Source organism: Battus philenor, unplaced genomic scaffold, assembly GCF_028537555.1.
Source record: "Battus philenor isolate CCGP_79_NKW_IND1 unplaced genomic scaffold, ilBatPhil1.0.hap1 SCAF_22, whole genome shotgun sequence".
Taxonomy (NCBI): Eukaryota; Metazoa; Arthropoda; class Insecta; order Lepidoptera; family Papilionidae; genus Battus; species Battus philenor.
In genome coordinates this window covers 12340386-12355446 of record NW_027181685.1, presented here as the reverse complement: position 1 = coordinate 12355446, position 15061 = coordinate 12340386, and the positions used below count along the sequence as shown (strand labels likewise).

Here is a 15061-nt window from a genome sequence, read left to right as displayed (position 1 = left end):
ATATGATTTTGGAATTCGGTTATGTTATTGAACCAATTAGCATATTGAACTAGGAAATAACCGTGAGTGTTAACTTGATCCACATTTAACTATCAGGGCGACAATGCGGGTTGAGGTTACCTTCGTCTAGATTTATTGTACGCGTCCAGTTTAACCTAAATAGATAGTACTACTACTACTACTACTCCGCTAGCTCAGTGACCCAAAGTGGGTTCCACTTTCCTCTATCTTGCGCCATCGTCTGCCATTGGCTGACATTCAATTCGCGCAAGTCTGCCTCAACGCGATCGATCCAGCGATACTTGGGTCTACCCACTGGTCTTCGACCCCTCGGTTTTTCCAGGTACGCTACCTTCACGCTCCGATCCGATCCCATTCGCTCCAAGTGACCAAGCCAGCGGATTCGATAGATAGTAATTTGGTTTATTTCCTATTAAGCGGTATTGAAGAAACATTCCGCTTAAATGGGTTCGCAACCGGAGCTACGAAGACTAGTAACCCGCTTACTGCTTTAATGTAGCGTTTCCTATGTCACCATTTTCTACAATGAATTGACATGATTCAAATCGAGATGCTCTTCTTTCGACCTTAATGGTATTCCGCCAGCCTGCTTTATATTTGATGTAATGTTCTCTTCTATTATTTTTAAAACTCCCGTTTTTAGGGGCCTTACATTCTCCCTGATAGGGAAAAGACATTACAAATTCATGTAAAATAAGTTTTTTAGTTCATATTTTAAAATTTCCATACAAAATTACCTACGAGCTATATATATATCAAGCGCTATAACTCCGCTGCTAGGGTGGCGTATCGATGTAAATTAGAGGACACATTAGCAAAGCTCCGTGGAAGTGAGACGTCAAAACAATCAGGACTTTGTCCGCGACACTCCTCGACAGATGGTGCTACGTTTACTCACCAGGGCTGTCACTCAATTGTGATAAATTAAAACGAAACAGTCATTATTAACGGATAACTGGTTTACCCAATATCTAGGATTGGTTTCATGAAATTAGTGTTTTTCTTGGCTTCTTCTTTGCAGCCAATGGGCGCCCACTGCAGGGTATAGGCCTACGCAGCCTGCATCCAGCGACTTCCCACAAACTTAACTATGTCGTGAGTCTACCTAGTGGGCCCACGCGGCGTCTACCGGCTCGTGGTCGCCACTCTAGAATCTTTCGGCACCAACGACAACTCTACGATTTTATATCTCATTTCTGTGTTGAGTTTCTGATTTTTCTTTCAGATGTTCGTTAACCAAATATTAAAACAAAACCTTCTATACTGTGAAGAATTTTTTAAAAATATTGGAACTTGAATTGATGAATTGACAGTAGTATATTAAAAGAGTGACTTGTGTAAAATCCGCTGGGTGCGGCAGCAAGAAAGGAGGCCCTATGCCTTGCAGTTGTTTATCAACTAAAAAGAAGAAGAAGAAAACTGACTTAAAAATCTGTCTGAGTTCATATAAGCTTTAAGTGGAGACATGCCCTTATAGGGAAGTTAAATTTGATTGTAGATGGTGACAGGGTTAAAGATAGTGTAAAAGTTACCATTAAGAAACCTCTTCGAGTTTGTTGTAGACTTATCTCAGATCGACGCGCGTTTGGAACTGGTCATTTTTTTATCTGATGCACACAAGTGTTCACTATAAACTCTTTAGAGATAATTACATGAATAAATATATAGAAATAAAACCATGCTAAACTATTCGAATCATACTTGTTTTATAGAAACACCTTAGATGTCTTTAAAACTCGGCATCCCTAAAACAGATGTAATTGAATGCGACAAACATCAGAAAAGGTAAAAAGCTTAAAAGCCGAGAGAACGATCTCGGACGAAACGGAAATAGAAATGCTTTTCAGCGCCGGCGTTCGACTTCGTTACGCGTGCCTTCACTGCGACATGATTGATTTTGATTAAAACATTTTCTTTAATTAATGATTAATTTTTGTATAGTTGTCAAACTAAAATCAGCTATCTACGTTTTTGAATTTAGACATTCTATTATGACTAGTGATTTTCATCTTATAACGCTGTCGTATCTTCATATATGACCTCCTTTTTAAGAGACCCCTTGTTCATTCCCTGTCATGATTCACATGGACTTTCGTTAAGTTTTAACATAATATTTTTATCTTTACTGTCATCTTTTATATCTGTCAATATCATCTGCAATATCATCATCCGCATTGACTGTCAGGAGAGGCCCATGTCGCTCGCGACCTTGAAGTAGTCCTCGCTTCACGCAACACACTATACTACAGTCACAACATAACCTACACGGGTAAAGTGCCTCCTGATCCGTAGTCTTTGACATAACTGTGATACCGTCACCCAGCTTAAATTTTTTAGCTCGCTGATTTCCAGTTTCCGCGAACTAAATTTCTATAAGCTGCACAAAACCTAAGCCGGCTAGCAGCATATCGTCAATCACATCAAATGCACGTCACACATTCTTTTTTCTTTTATCCATCAACTCAACAACAAACTCTTCCTTTGCTTTTCTCACTTTATCTCCTTCCAACCATCTCCTCGCTTTTTTCGCCATCCCTCAGAAATTTATTTCTGTTCTATTCTTTAACTTACTTTTTTACATTTTGTTTGGCTATGTATATTTCTTACTTTACTTCTTAATCCTATATTACAATATTATAAGTATTTATTTCTATTCAATCACAATATCCGTTCGTTTCTAATTTATTCTTTTTGAGTATTTCTCCTATGACCTCCCTTCTAAGTTCCAGGAAGGTCCGGCGACTCTGGTTGTTGTTCACTAGCAAAGCGATGGTTCCTTCTTATATCCTTTGCTGCAACGGAAACTGGCAATCTGTTTGTTGTGCGCCAAATATGGGATAACCGGTGATTATGTGCACCACGGCTTTACCCACACGTGGGTCACAGATGCATGAGGAACTCTCCTTTAGCTTTTAAACCTATATAGGCAGTCGGGAAGTTTTCTGTGCCCCGCGAACATCTGGACCAGAACGGTTACCAGCTCATTCGTTAATTCCATTGCAACGGTGTGTAACTTATGTACAAATATTTAGTAGTTTTAGTATGAGCTTCCTTACTAACAGGCGTCAACAACAGAATCTATTACATCTCTTTGAAATAATCCACTCTTCCTTTCATTCACCTTCATCACCTGACGGCCGCCCTGGATCACTTTGGGGGAAACAAGGATCATAGAATAGTGTGGTAACAAATTTCTTTATACATTTTCTAGGAGCCAATGACGACAATGTTCCTTGCGCTACACGGCGGCAAGTTTGATCATCCCAACAGGCTGTTCTCTTCCATCGCCTCCTCGTGGAAGAACTGCCAGAGAGACACGTCTGACGTTAAGGTATTTGAAGGATTTTTTATTCGTCATCATATCAGCTGATAGACGCCCACTGCAAGATCCCTCCTCAACAATCGCCACTATAACCGGTCTTTTGCTGCCAGCATCAAGGGTCTTACCGCGACCTTCACTATGTCGTCGGTGCAACTGGTAGGGGGCCTACCGAAGCCGCGTCTAAAGGCTGGTGGTTGCCACTTGAAACCTTTCGGCCTTATCGGTTGCACAAGTGATGTGCGCTATTGTCTCTTCAGACGATTCTTGGAGCAACATCGACTATCCTAGTTCTTCTTCTATATCTAATGGATTCAGGAGTTATTTTGTGGAAGTCCATCCTAAGTAAGAAAAGGACCAATATACTACTTCCGCCATGCAGCAGTATTCGTACAATAAAGTGCACCGCCCGCCAGCCCGCTGATAAATACGCATGCGGCAAACAATGGGAACAACTACTACCGTTAAATCACTCAACACGTGTTTCACCCCTCCACGGGGCATCCTCAGGAGTAATGTTACAGCCATTAGTGCCAAACACAGAGTCCACCTATTAGTGCCAAGCACTCTACGACGGGCGGTGCATTTTATTGCACGACTACTGCTGCATGGCGGAAGTAGATATATATTGGTCCTTTTATTACTTTTTCTTCTACTTTTTACTTAATGTCTTCGCCCACGAGTTGGAAAGACGACCTCATTAAGACCGTTGGAAGTCACTGGACGCAGGCCGCTTCCAACCGGTCCTATTGGAAAGCTATTGAGTAGGCCTATGTCCAGTAGTGGACGTCATATAGTTGAAATGATGATTGTGATAATGATGAAGACGCTTAAAAATTTTAAGTAAATAAATGAGAGTTTTTTTTTCTTTTAATAGGGGGCTATATATGCCCTCTCTGATTTATCTACTTCAACGTGTACCCTTATATTTGTCGAAGAGATTTAATTCTGTTTAACACATTTCCAGCGATTAAAAGAAAACCTTCAAGTAGTACTTTTTCCAATCACGTCGGATTCCGATCGTCTTTTATCCAGCGACCGTTTCTAACTAATTTTCTTATTAGGAACTGATTCCGGAGCTATTCTTCCTGCCTGAGATGCTGGTGAACAGCGCCGGGTACAAACTGGGCATTCCGGAATCCCCTTCGGGCGACGTGCTGCTGCCGCCCTGGGCCTCCTCCGCCGAGGAGTTTGTCCGCATCAACCGCATGGCGCTGGAGTCAGAATTCGTCAGCTGTCAGCTGCACCAGTGGATCGATCTTATATTCGGTTACAAACAAAGAGGTAACGTTCTTCCTTTATATTGAATATCTCCTTTTTCTGAATGTCTTATTTTCCAACATACCATAAGCCTTTATAAGAAAAACAATCAAAAACCGTGATTAGTACCTACAAATGACAACTTGATGTTTATCAAATATTGACAACGAGAATTAAAGATCTTTCTGTCTCGTGACGTTCGTGTCCATTTCGTTGAAAGTGTAAGAATCCAACAAGAGAACACATACCATTTAATTTGCTGATATAATGTTAACAAAACAATACCAGATACAGATTAATATTTTTTTAATTTAAGTGGCTCGCAACGAGTGCCTGAACCGTTTTTTATTATAGATAAATTTTGTCATCGCAGGAAATGTTTATGTTTATGCATGTGTATTGCAAGGTTTTTTTTGGCTCTCGCCATTGAAAGCCTCTCGTAAACCCGTATCTAATCAGGGACAAGGTCTTTTTATAGTGTTACATAACTTTTTATGTACTAATATTTGTTTTTATTTCTCTCCTGGTATTATTTACAATTTCTATCATTAGTTATATTTCCGTCACAATATCTTTCGTTTTACTGGTTTTTATGTCACCTTATACTGGCCACCTTTCCTTACTTCTATTCAGCTTTTAAAATACTGTATTGAAAGGTTATAAAGGTTACGATGTATCGGTCGACAGGTCCGGAGGCGGTGCGCGCAACCAACGTGTTCTACTACCTGACATACGAGGGCGGCGTGCGCCTGGAACAGATCACGGAGGCGGTGACGCGAACTGCTGTAGAGGACCAGATCCGCAGCTTCGGGCAGACGCCGGCGCAACTGCTCAGCGAACCGCACCCACCGCGGGCCTCCAGCATGCACCTAGCGCCGCTCATGTTCGCCGCCGCGCCCGACGACGTCTGCATGCGCCTCAAGCTGCCCTCCAACGCGGCCGTGGTCCACGTCTCCGCCAACACCTACCCACAGCTGGCCATGCCAGCCGCCGTCACGGTCAGTACCCACACACACACACCTCACACATATACACACACGTGCACCTATCAATACCTACCCACAGCTGGCCATGCCTTTCAGGGTCTCTCACACAAACATACTATACGTACACACTATATTTATAAATTAAGGTCTATTATTTTTTCTACAAAAATGGAAGCCATAAGCCATAATAAATTACTTTAGTTTTATAAATAACGCCATGACTCGGTTTCAGGAGTACGGAACATCTTGTCTTGTTCCCAATAAAACTTATAGCGAAGAATGATCAATGTCACCCATTCAATAGCTGCTACCATAAAGTTCAAATATTGCCTTGCGATATTTTGTACAGGGTGGCCCATAAGTCCTTTGAAATGAAAAAAAATTATTAAAATAAAACTAATTACATTATGAATTAAATTTTTATTTACAAAAAAAGCTTAAAAAACGGGAATTATTTTTTGAAAATAACATCTTCTAAATGTAATCCGTTGCGATCACGGCACTCTTGCAAACGACGTCTAAAATTGTCGATGACTGCGCGGCACGTCACTGCTGAAATGTTTGTCATTTCTCTGCGGATGTTTTCTTTTAGGGCCTCAATTGACCGCGGGTTTGTGTCGTATACTTTAGCCTTAAGGTAGCCCCACAAAAAAAATCCATCGGGGTCAGATCTGGACTACGTGGAGGCCAGGAAATGTCTCCTCTCTTAGAGATCACTTTGCCAAGAAAAAATTGACGGATAACGGGCATAGCAGTGTTAGAGGTGTGAGAAGTGGCCCCATCCTGTTGAAACCACGTCCTGGCATTAAAGCCTGAAAAGTTTTGCAATTCTGGTATGAAAAACTCTTCGATCATAGCCACATATCGCTCCGACGTAACAGTAACTGCGCGCCCTCTGCCATCCTCAAAGAAGTAAGGCCCTAGGATACCATGGGCTGACATAGCGGCCCAAACAGTCACTTTCGGACTATGTAAGGGCTTCTGATGCTTAAGTTTTGGATTGATGGGGCCCCAATAGCGGCAATTTTGTTTACTAACATGCCCGTTAAGATGGAAATGAGCCTCGTCAGAGAACATTATGTTATTGAAGGAAGTAAACCGATTCAACATTTCATTCGCATAATTTTGTCTTTGAATACCGTCAGTTTCCTTTAATTCTTGAACCAACTGAATTTTGTAAGGGTGCATATGTAAATCTTTCTTCAAAATCCGTTGTAACGATGTCCTGGATACGTTTAATGCTCTGGCGCGCTTACGAGTTGACTGTGTCGGATTTTCGCGAATAGACTGTGTCACTGTGTCTATGTTTTGTTCCGTACGTGACGTCCTTGGGCGACCCAACCGCGGTTTATCTAACGTCGAACCGGTCTCCTCGAACTTAGCAACCCAGTTCTTAATCGTTTGAAGAGTTGGAGTGTCGTCAAAGTTGTGTAAAACTTTGTGTTTTCGAAATTTACGCCGCGCAACGGTTGCCGAATTGTCGTTTTTATAAAACTCGCGCACACAAAACGCACGGTCTGCTCCGGTAAAATGCTCCATCGCGACTAAATTCCCAGAAACCGAAGTTACTCCCATCGCTTCCCCTGCACCGCTCACGCGCGCCCTGTTCGTTTTATTCAAATTTTACTTTTCAAAGGACTTATGGGCCACCCTGTATATGTATTTAGACATCTCACGAACAAAGTCTTCTTCGAAAACACTTGCTGAGTTAAAACAAAATATTCTAGAAGAAGTGACGGCGGTTCCAATAGTTTAAAACCTTTAGTGTCGTTTGAGAAAATATTACTAAATGTCTTGTGGACATTCGACTTTGTAATTTTCAAAAAATCTATCACAATTTTTTTTTTAAATAAAAGCACATCTTTTTACACATGTATTTCTTTATATTATTTTTAAAAGTGAATTTCATTCTGGTCCAGCCTTCATCATTCCAAAGAGATTTTAACAATATAGTCACTAATTGTAACTGTAGTGGAATATGAAACTAAGCTTGAAAAATCTTTGCATACAGGTAAGCGCTGCTCGCGCTTTCGCTGCCCATCGCTGGGCGGGCGGCGGTTGCGCCCACTCAGGAGCTCGCGCTGATTTGGCGCCTCACCACGCGCCCCATCACCATCATCCATTGCTCATGGACCCTGTGTGGGGTGAGTTATAACATCATGCTTTCATCACTCACTTTCACAAGACCTCACTCTAGATTCAAATAGGCATTTACATGCGCTTTTGAATCGATTATTTTAACATTATAAGCCGTACATCCACCAGCTCGGAAAGCTGAACTGCTGATAACCGGCCAAAAACTCAACAGTTGCTCTTTTAACACGTTCACTGCGGGCCCAATTTTGAAGAACTTTCAGCTGGTGCGGCTGAGGTCGAATCAGCCTCAAGCTGAACTTCCTAGTAGTGCGGTTGAGGCCTTTTCTGCCTCATGTTCATCAATATTTTTTTACAATATTGAGTCAATGCTTCGCAGACATAAAGAAAGCTATATTTGTCTTTGTCATACCTCATACGGTTGAGTGTAAACAGCCGCCGCACTAGAGAGAAAACACTAGTTTTACGCGCTGCACCAGTGCAAAGTTTACCATGAGGCTGAATCGACCTCAAGCCGCAGTGAACGTGTTAAATGAAATTTAACAATTTTTGATGTTAACTTTATAATATCAACCATATAAATGAACCATCAAATCATGTTCCACACATTTCGATCAACTAAAAACTATTGAATGCTATAATAAGATTATTTATCTTAAAATATATTTTTGAAACTATGAAAATTGATCGCTAATATTAATAAATAAATGGTCAAATTTTAAAATCCATGCCGTATGTTTACCACCTATGTTTACGATTAAATAAATTGTTTACAGAATTTACATATAAATAAATAAATATCATTTTCTTAAATATATCTTTTTTCTCTTTCATTGTATATTTTTTTCATCAAACACTTATGTTTGCTTAAATTTCCAAACTTAATAGATTACATATGGCGTTTTGCAAAGCTTTAACGGAAGTTGTATGTGATTGTATGATGTCGGTCCGCAGCGGGCGGCGGCGCAGGCGCACAGTCCCGGCGGCAGCTCGGCGACAACTTCTCGCAGCGCGTGAAGGCACGAAGCAATTGCTTCGTCACCACCGTGGATTCGCGGTTCCTCATCGCCGCCGGCTTCTGGGATAACAGCTTCCGGGTCTTCTCCACGGAGACAGGTACCCCACCATCCCACCACCCAGATATACCAAACCACTAAATATACATCTATCGTCACCATTTCAGCATTAGAAAGATTCAATGTTGGACAATCTTCATTTTGTGTGTGTGAGTGGAAGTCCTGCGGTAGAGGACCGAGACTTGCGATTATAAGTCGTAAATTCGATTTCCGAGATACAGTCTTATATATAATTCGCTCTCTGTGCATTAATTATGTAGGATTCTACTCACAAACAAGTTTCGGAAGGATTGACAGCAACGCCCTCTATGTACTATAATACCACACTGCGATCGCTAACCTTCCTGACAAGCGTAGCAATATACATCCCCTCATAGATATCTTTATGAGAGACCTATACCTCGCAGTGGACGGCCTATAGACTGAAACTACATCTATAACTAACCATCCTGTATATTACAATGTATGTGACAATGTAAATACATTAAATTAGTACTTGGGAGGAGAAGAAGTAAGGGAGGTAGAGTAAGAAAGGAAAGTATGAAAAGGAAAGGAAGATAACGTGAAGGATAAAAGATAAGGATGAAAATATTTAATGGAATCAAGCGTTACCTCGCGGAAGTCCATCCTAAGTAAGAAAGGGACCAATATTTAGCCACTTCCGCACATGCAGTAGTGTGCCTTGACTCTGTGTTTGGCACTAATCGGTGTAACATAACTTCTGAAGATGCCCCGTGGAGGGGTGAAATACGTGTTGAGTAATTTGGTGGTGGCGGTTGTGTGATTCGCATTGTTTGCCGCATACGCATTTATCAGCGGGCTGGCGGGCGGTGCATTTCATTGCACGACTACCACTGCATGTGCGGAAGTGGCTAAATATTGGTCCCTTTCTTACTAAGGATGAAAATAAAAAAGTCAGTGAAAAATTTATTGAAGATACTGGCCCTCCGTACCTCAGACAAAGGAATATCCAAAGGTCCCCAACCTTAAAATATGTAAATACATTGTCACGCGTAAATCTGTGTGTTCACAGCGAAAATAGTACAAATAATCTTCGGGCACTACGGCGTGGTTACTTGCGTGTCCCGCTCGGAGTGTAACATCACGTCGGACTGCTACATCGCATCGGGCTCCGAGGACTGCACGGTGCTGCTGTGGCATTGGTGATCATTATACCTATATACCCTTCAATTACTTCTTACTTCTCTATTCTTTCACAGCTGCAGAAGTAGGCAGAGGCAATTTTTCATGCCTCACCTAAAACTTCTTCCATGATCCGGAGGAGACTATGTACAATTTGTTTATATATCGAAGTTTTGATATGAAAATTACAAATTTTATTTTCTACTCGCTCTAGATATATATACGAATTAATATGAGATTCCTACATTTTTATGTTGAATGTATGGTTTTTTAGTGGCCCTGATATTACATCCTTCTTAATGTCATTCATTGTCAATCATTCATTCCTTTTCGTTCTTTTTCATACACTCATCGTCTATTCTCCTGGATTCTATATTTAACAAATATGCTTATCTATATTTCTTTGGTTTTATATTAACCTAATTTTTTTATTAATACTTATAACTTATTCTATTTTTTACTATATATCACAGATTAAATTTGACATGATTTTAAAATTTTATGACGGACTGAAATTTTTAATCACTTTACGAGATATCCAGAATGATCTGGCGATATTCCTCCTTTATTACCAATGTTATGTGTCGGTTGGGTGTATAATACCTCATTATTTTCAAATAATTTTTCTCTGTTATTTCCTCTATTACTTCATTAGACTTAGATGGAAAAGTTTTTTTTTTCACACAACCCACAAACATGAGAGTGTATACGTGCAACCTATGCTCCGAAATAGGTTGCATTGGGCACACTTACTTTAGTTTTTGCTATGGTACATTTTTAAAACTTTCATATTTTATATTCTATAATCATGGCAGCCTGGTGATTATGATGATATGATAAGATCGGCTCTCTTTGACCCTTTCGAAATTACTTACCGCACTTCACGAGACAGCCTAAGTATGTAGAAGCCTGGATCGAGTCCAGTGAAATAAAAACTGTAACGGCCCGAGCTGAGGTCCCCGGGAGCGCTCGAGCTTTGCTACTTTACCTGCCACCCCATACCCGCACAATTTGCAAATGCCATTTGGGCAACAGTGAAAATCCAATCCACAAAAGAATTAACACCAATAAGGAAAAAAGGATTGTAACCGAAATAAAACACATATTATTGTATTATCTAATTTAAAAAAATGTGTTTGTAATTGAATTATAAACCATAAAGTGTTTGATATAAGATGTATATTGTGTTGCAGGTCGGCACGACACGGCGGCGTGGTTGGAGAAGGAGAGACGCCATCCCCGCGCGCTACCCTGTCAGGTCACGACGCGCCGCTCAACGCGGTGCTCGTGTCCGCTGAGCTGGGTCTCGTCGTCTCCTCTTCGCTCAGTGAGTTTCAACTACCCTCCCTTCTGGTTTCCCAATAAACGCCCACCCAAGAAACTTAAAGAATCAAAACCAATTTTTTGGGAATCCATGGAAAATTTACGGTTATACAGGTTCTCTGTCGACTAGATTAGTTACTTGATGATCTGGGTGCGTTTGGAGCTCTCGTAGGTTTTAGGTTAAAAGATACCACCAAAGGAGATCTCAATCTGGTTCTTATTTCTATCAAATTGGGTTCTTATGTCATTCTTATCATAGCGTACAAGTAATGGTTACTGTAAATGATTCCGTGTGGATAATTATCATCAGGTTATAAACGCCCACTGCAAGACCTTGGCCTACCACAAAAATAGTCACAACGCCCGGTGTTGTACTGCCACTGTCTTGCATCATTGCATGTTGTCAGTCCAACTAGTGGGGGGCCTATCCACACCGCGTCTACCAGATCGTGTTCACCGCTAGAGCACAAGCACACTTGCCTCGCTCATTGTTACTTCAAACGAGCAATTCTTTAAGCTACGTTGATGCTCGTCGGTTCCTCTGTGGATCTGCTCTTGCAGCGAACCTGAGCATAGCTCTCCGCATCTCTTATGATACACTTGTATAATTAGTCTCTATATTTTTATTTACTTTTTTTGCTATATCTTTGAAAAACTTATCTTGGTTCTTCTACGGATTTCCTCTTTCCTGAGGTGGATAATGGAACTGACTCTCTTGTTCAGATGGTCCAGTACTAATCCATACTACGTTCGGCGAACTTCTGCGTGCGCTGCCCGGACGCGCTGGTGCAGCTCCACAGCAGCTGGCGCTGGCGCGTGAGGGTGTATTGGTGGTGGGGTACGCACGTGGACATCTCGCTGCCTTCACCCTGAACGGCAGGAGACTTCGCCATGAGACACACAACGACAACTTCCAGGTTAGCTACCCTAACCCCAATTAACATTCGCATATACATTTAGCCTTTGGAAAAATTTTAACACAATTGATGTGTGATGTTTGACACATGACATATGACGTGTGTTCATGGGCACAGTGCCTGGTGCTGTCGCGTTGCGGCGAGTACCTCGTGTGTGGTGGGGACGCTGGTGTGGTTGAAGTATGGCGCGCATTCACCCTGGCGCCACTGTACGCCTTCCCTCCAGCCGGGGCGCCTGTCTGCAGTCTAGCGCTCTCACACGACCAGAAGTAAGTACCTATTTACTATTCATTTTTATTTCATTTTACAATGTGAATGACAAATAATGTCTTGAAAACTTGAATAGGTTTTTTTTATTCACTCCTAAATCCTTTCCCAAGGATTGGGATAGACCATTACATGCTATTTTAATGTTAAGATTGTTTTTAAATTTTATTTCCTACTTTAGATTAACTAAATATAAAATAAATTTGTATTAATTGTGTAAATACCACACCTTACCATTTTTGTATTAGTTTTTATTTTTTGGTTTCAGTCATTAGTTTTCTATTGGTACAATGAAAAGAATAAATTTTAAGTTTTTTTTTTCTCCGTCATTTCCGTCATAACTTAAATAGTGTCGTATCAATTTTTTGGTCTTCCCGAATTATGCTGTGATTGTCACGGAGCACCCACTACAAATAAAAGGCTCCGGGTCCGAATGTACGGACCGCCGGTGCTATCAGTAAAATGTAAAGGTGATATAACGATATACCTTACCTTTACATACTTATATACACTCAAAGTATCAACACCTTTGCATTCAGTCAAATATGCAGTTTACACTCCGTAACCAAGTAGGAAAAAGTAATTTTTTTGGGCAACTGTGTATTATAATGTTTCCAAATTGATCATCTTGTCAGCCGATAGAGGCGCATGATCGCGACAATGATCATTCCCGCGTAACCTTGACTTTGACTGAGTCCTTGGTTATCTTAGACCACAATCCCCCCAGATTGTGGTCGCCATTTAAAAATCTTTTAGCCGCAAAGACCGTCGACTGTACGAGCGATATGCCCAGCTCACCGCCTCTTCACTTTTTCTACACTCTTGTATTCAATGTATCTATCTTGTATAAAAAGAGTTGGCTGATCATATTTAAGATGTAAGATTGATAAGCCAAATAAAAAGTATAGATATTTGTTTAGTTGTTAGACATGTTGCATTTGAACGTTTCAGGTTCCTGTTGGCGGGCCTGGAGAACGGTTCGTTGGTCGTGTTCCACATCGACTTCAACAGATGGCATCACGAGTATCAGCAGCGCTACTGATCCATGCGCTGCGATAGTTTCGATCGATGAAAGTATATCAATTCAAAGGCGACGCTAATGCACAACCTGTCGCGCATACACAAGATTGCAGGCGGACGGATGTAAACAATCAAACATAATCTGAATTAAAAGTCTCGCAACCTCGACAGATGGCTTAAGTGTCGCTTTTGGATTTGTACTAGATGATCAGAAACATCGAACGGTGTTGTTAAATCGTGGACTTTTAAAAATTTTCTGAACCGTGCGTGTTGGAAATGATTAGAATAGGCAGGCGTTAGGCGCCAAAAATTGCTTTCATGAGCATTTGAAGTTGACAGTTGACTAATGTTGCCAGGTTCTTAAAAAATAAAAAGATGTGTTCAAATACATTTTATATTTTATTTTTACAATCTTTAATTTTGTTTTATTCTTTTATTGCCTATTTAAGAATAATTTATCAATATTTTTTAGTTTATTTAATAAAATATAAAATTTCCGGTTCAATATGACGAGGCAATATTGGTCGACTTTAGAGTTAATATATGAAGGAAATGCATAATAGGTTCGCGTTACTCGAAGCTCTTGTGAAAAGTTCAGTGCAAAAGCGGATATGTACTTACCTTTTAATTGTAAGCGAATTATTAATATATTTTAACATTCCATTAATTTATGTATTTGATAGTATTATTAATTGGAAATTGTATTTTACATTTTTTTTTTAATTTTAGTGCCATAGGTGAAATGTATCCGATCTCTGTTGAACAGCTAACGTCCATTTACGTACTTAAATAAATTTGTTCGATGTGCAATAATTCAAAGTTTTACCTTTAAATACAAAACTTGAGTTATATAACTATCTGCTATTATTTGATTTGTTTTTAATTTTGTTTCTCTTTCTTTGGTGATGGGTAGTGTAGATATTTAATTTGTTTAAAATCAATTTGTTGTAATTATATTTTTTTGATTTTTATTAAACGGTTGTATTTACTCGTTTGTTTTTTATTTATTCATTTTATTTTTATTAATTTGATTAATTATATTTTTAATTATTAGAAGGTATAAGCAAAGTGAATGGCGTCTGGAAGGTATATATTAAGTTAGAATTAAAATGCGAAAGTGCCTGTTAGTCATTTTCGCTGATAAACTAATGTCAATATATACGTGATTACGGTGATTAGATAATTGTAATTTAGAAATTGTTTAAGGCGTATCGAATTGTGCTGCGGCCGTAAACATAGCCAGAAATAGTTTTTAAGCGACCATTGTATTTATTGTAAATTCAATTGAAAACTATATTTTTGCATCACAACACCTGCACCGCTCCTTCCGTTCTGTGATTTGGGCTTTAAACGCACTCTTAGCTATAAACGTTAAAACTTATTTCCTACTCTCTGTGCCAAAACTATTGTAATATACAGATTATCGAGAGAACAGTCGCACGCTACAGTCGACAACGGCGTCACCAACACACTTCAGCTTTCGTCTAGGTTAGGTTAGGAATTGAATCTTGAAATTATCTAGAAAATTCTTGTTATATGATTTCGAGTAGCGTCTTCTAGTGAATTGTACAAATAAATCTTGGAACCCTTATTCTCACGTCCCTCAGTAGTATCTTAGATCCTAATTGCTAATCT

At 39.9% G+C, this 15061-nt stretch overlaps 1 protein-coding gene across 1 annotated transcript in view; it reads left to right on the top strand.

Moving 5' to 3' along the window:
• The window catches only part of rg (rugose), a 728321-nt gene extending 713916 nt beyond the window's left edge, over nucleotides 1-14405 (top strand). Inside the window, exons 44-53 of the mRNA XM_068766997.1 lie at nucleotides 3233-3352; nucleotides 4405-4624; nucleotides 5288-5598; nucleotides 7598-7730; nucleotides 8635-8796; nucleotides 9790-9919; nucleotides 11093-11226; nucleotides 11946-12139; nucleotides 12257-12408; nucleotides 13358-14405. Of these exons, the coding sequence (XP_068623098.1) occupies nucleotides 3233-3352; nucleotides 4405-4624; nucleotides 5288-5598; nucleotides 7598-7730; nucleotides 8635-8796; nucleotides 9790-9919; nucleotides 11093-11226; nucleotides 11946-12139; nucleotides 12257-12408; nucleotides 13358-13448 (1647 nt within the window). The 3' untranslated portion in view covers nucleotides 13449-14405. The remainder of the gene's footprint in view (nucleotides 1-3232; nucleotides 3353-4404; nucleotides 4625-5287; nucleotides 5599-7597; nucleotides 7731-8634; nucleotides 8797-9789; nucleotides 9920-11092; nucleotides 11227-11945; nucleotides 12140-12256; nucleotides 12409-13357) is intronic.
• The last annotated feature ends 656 nt before the right edge of the window (nucleotides 14406-15061 follow it).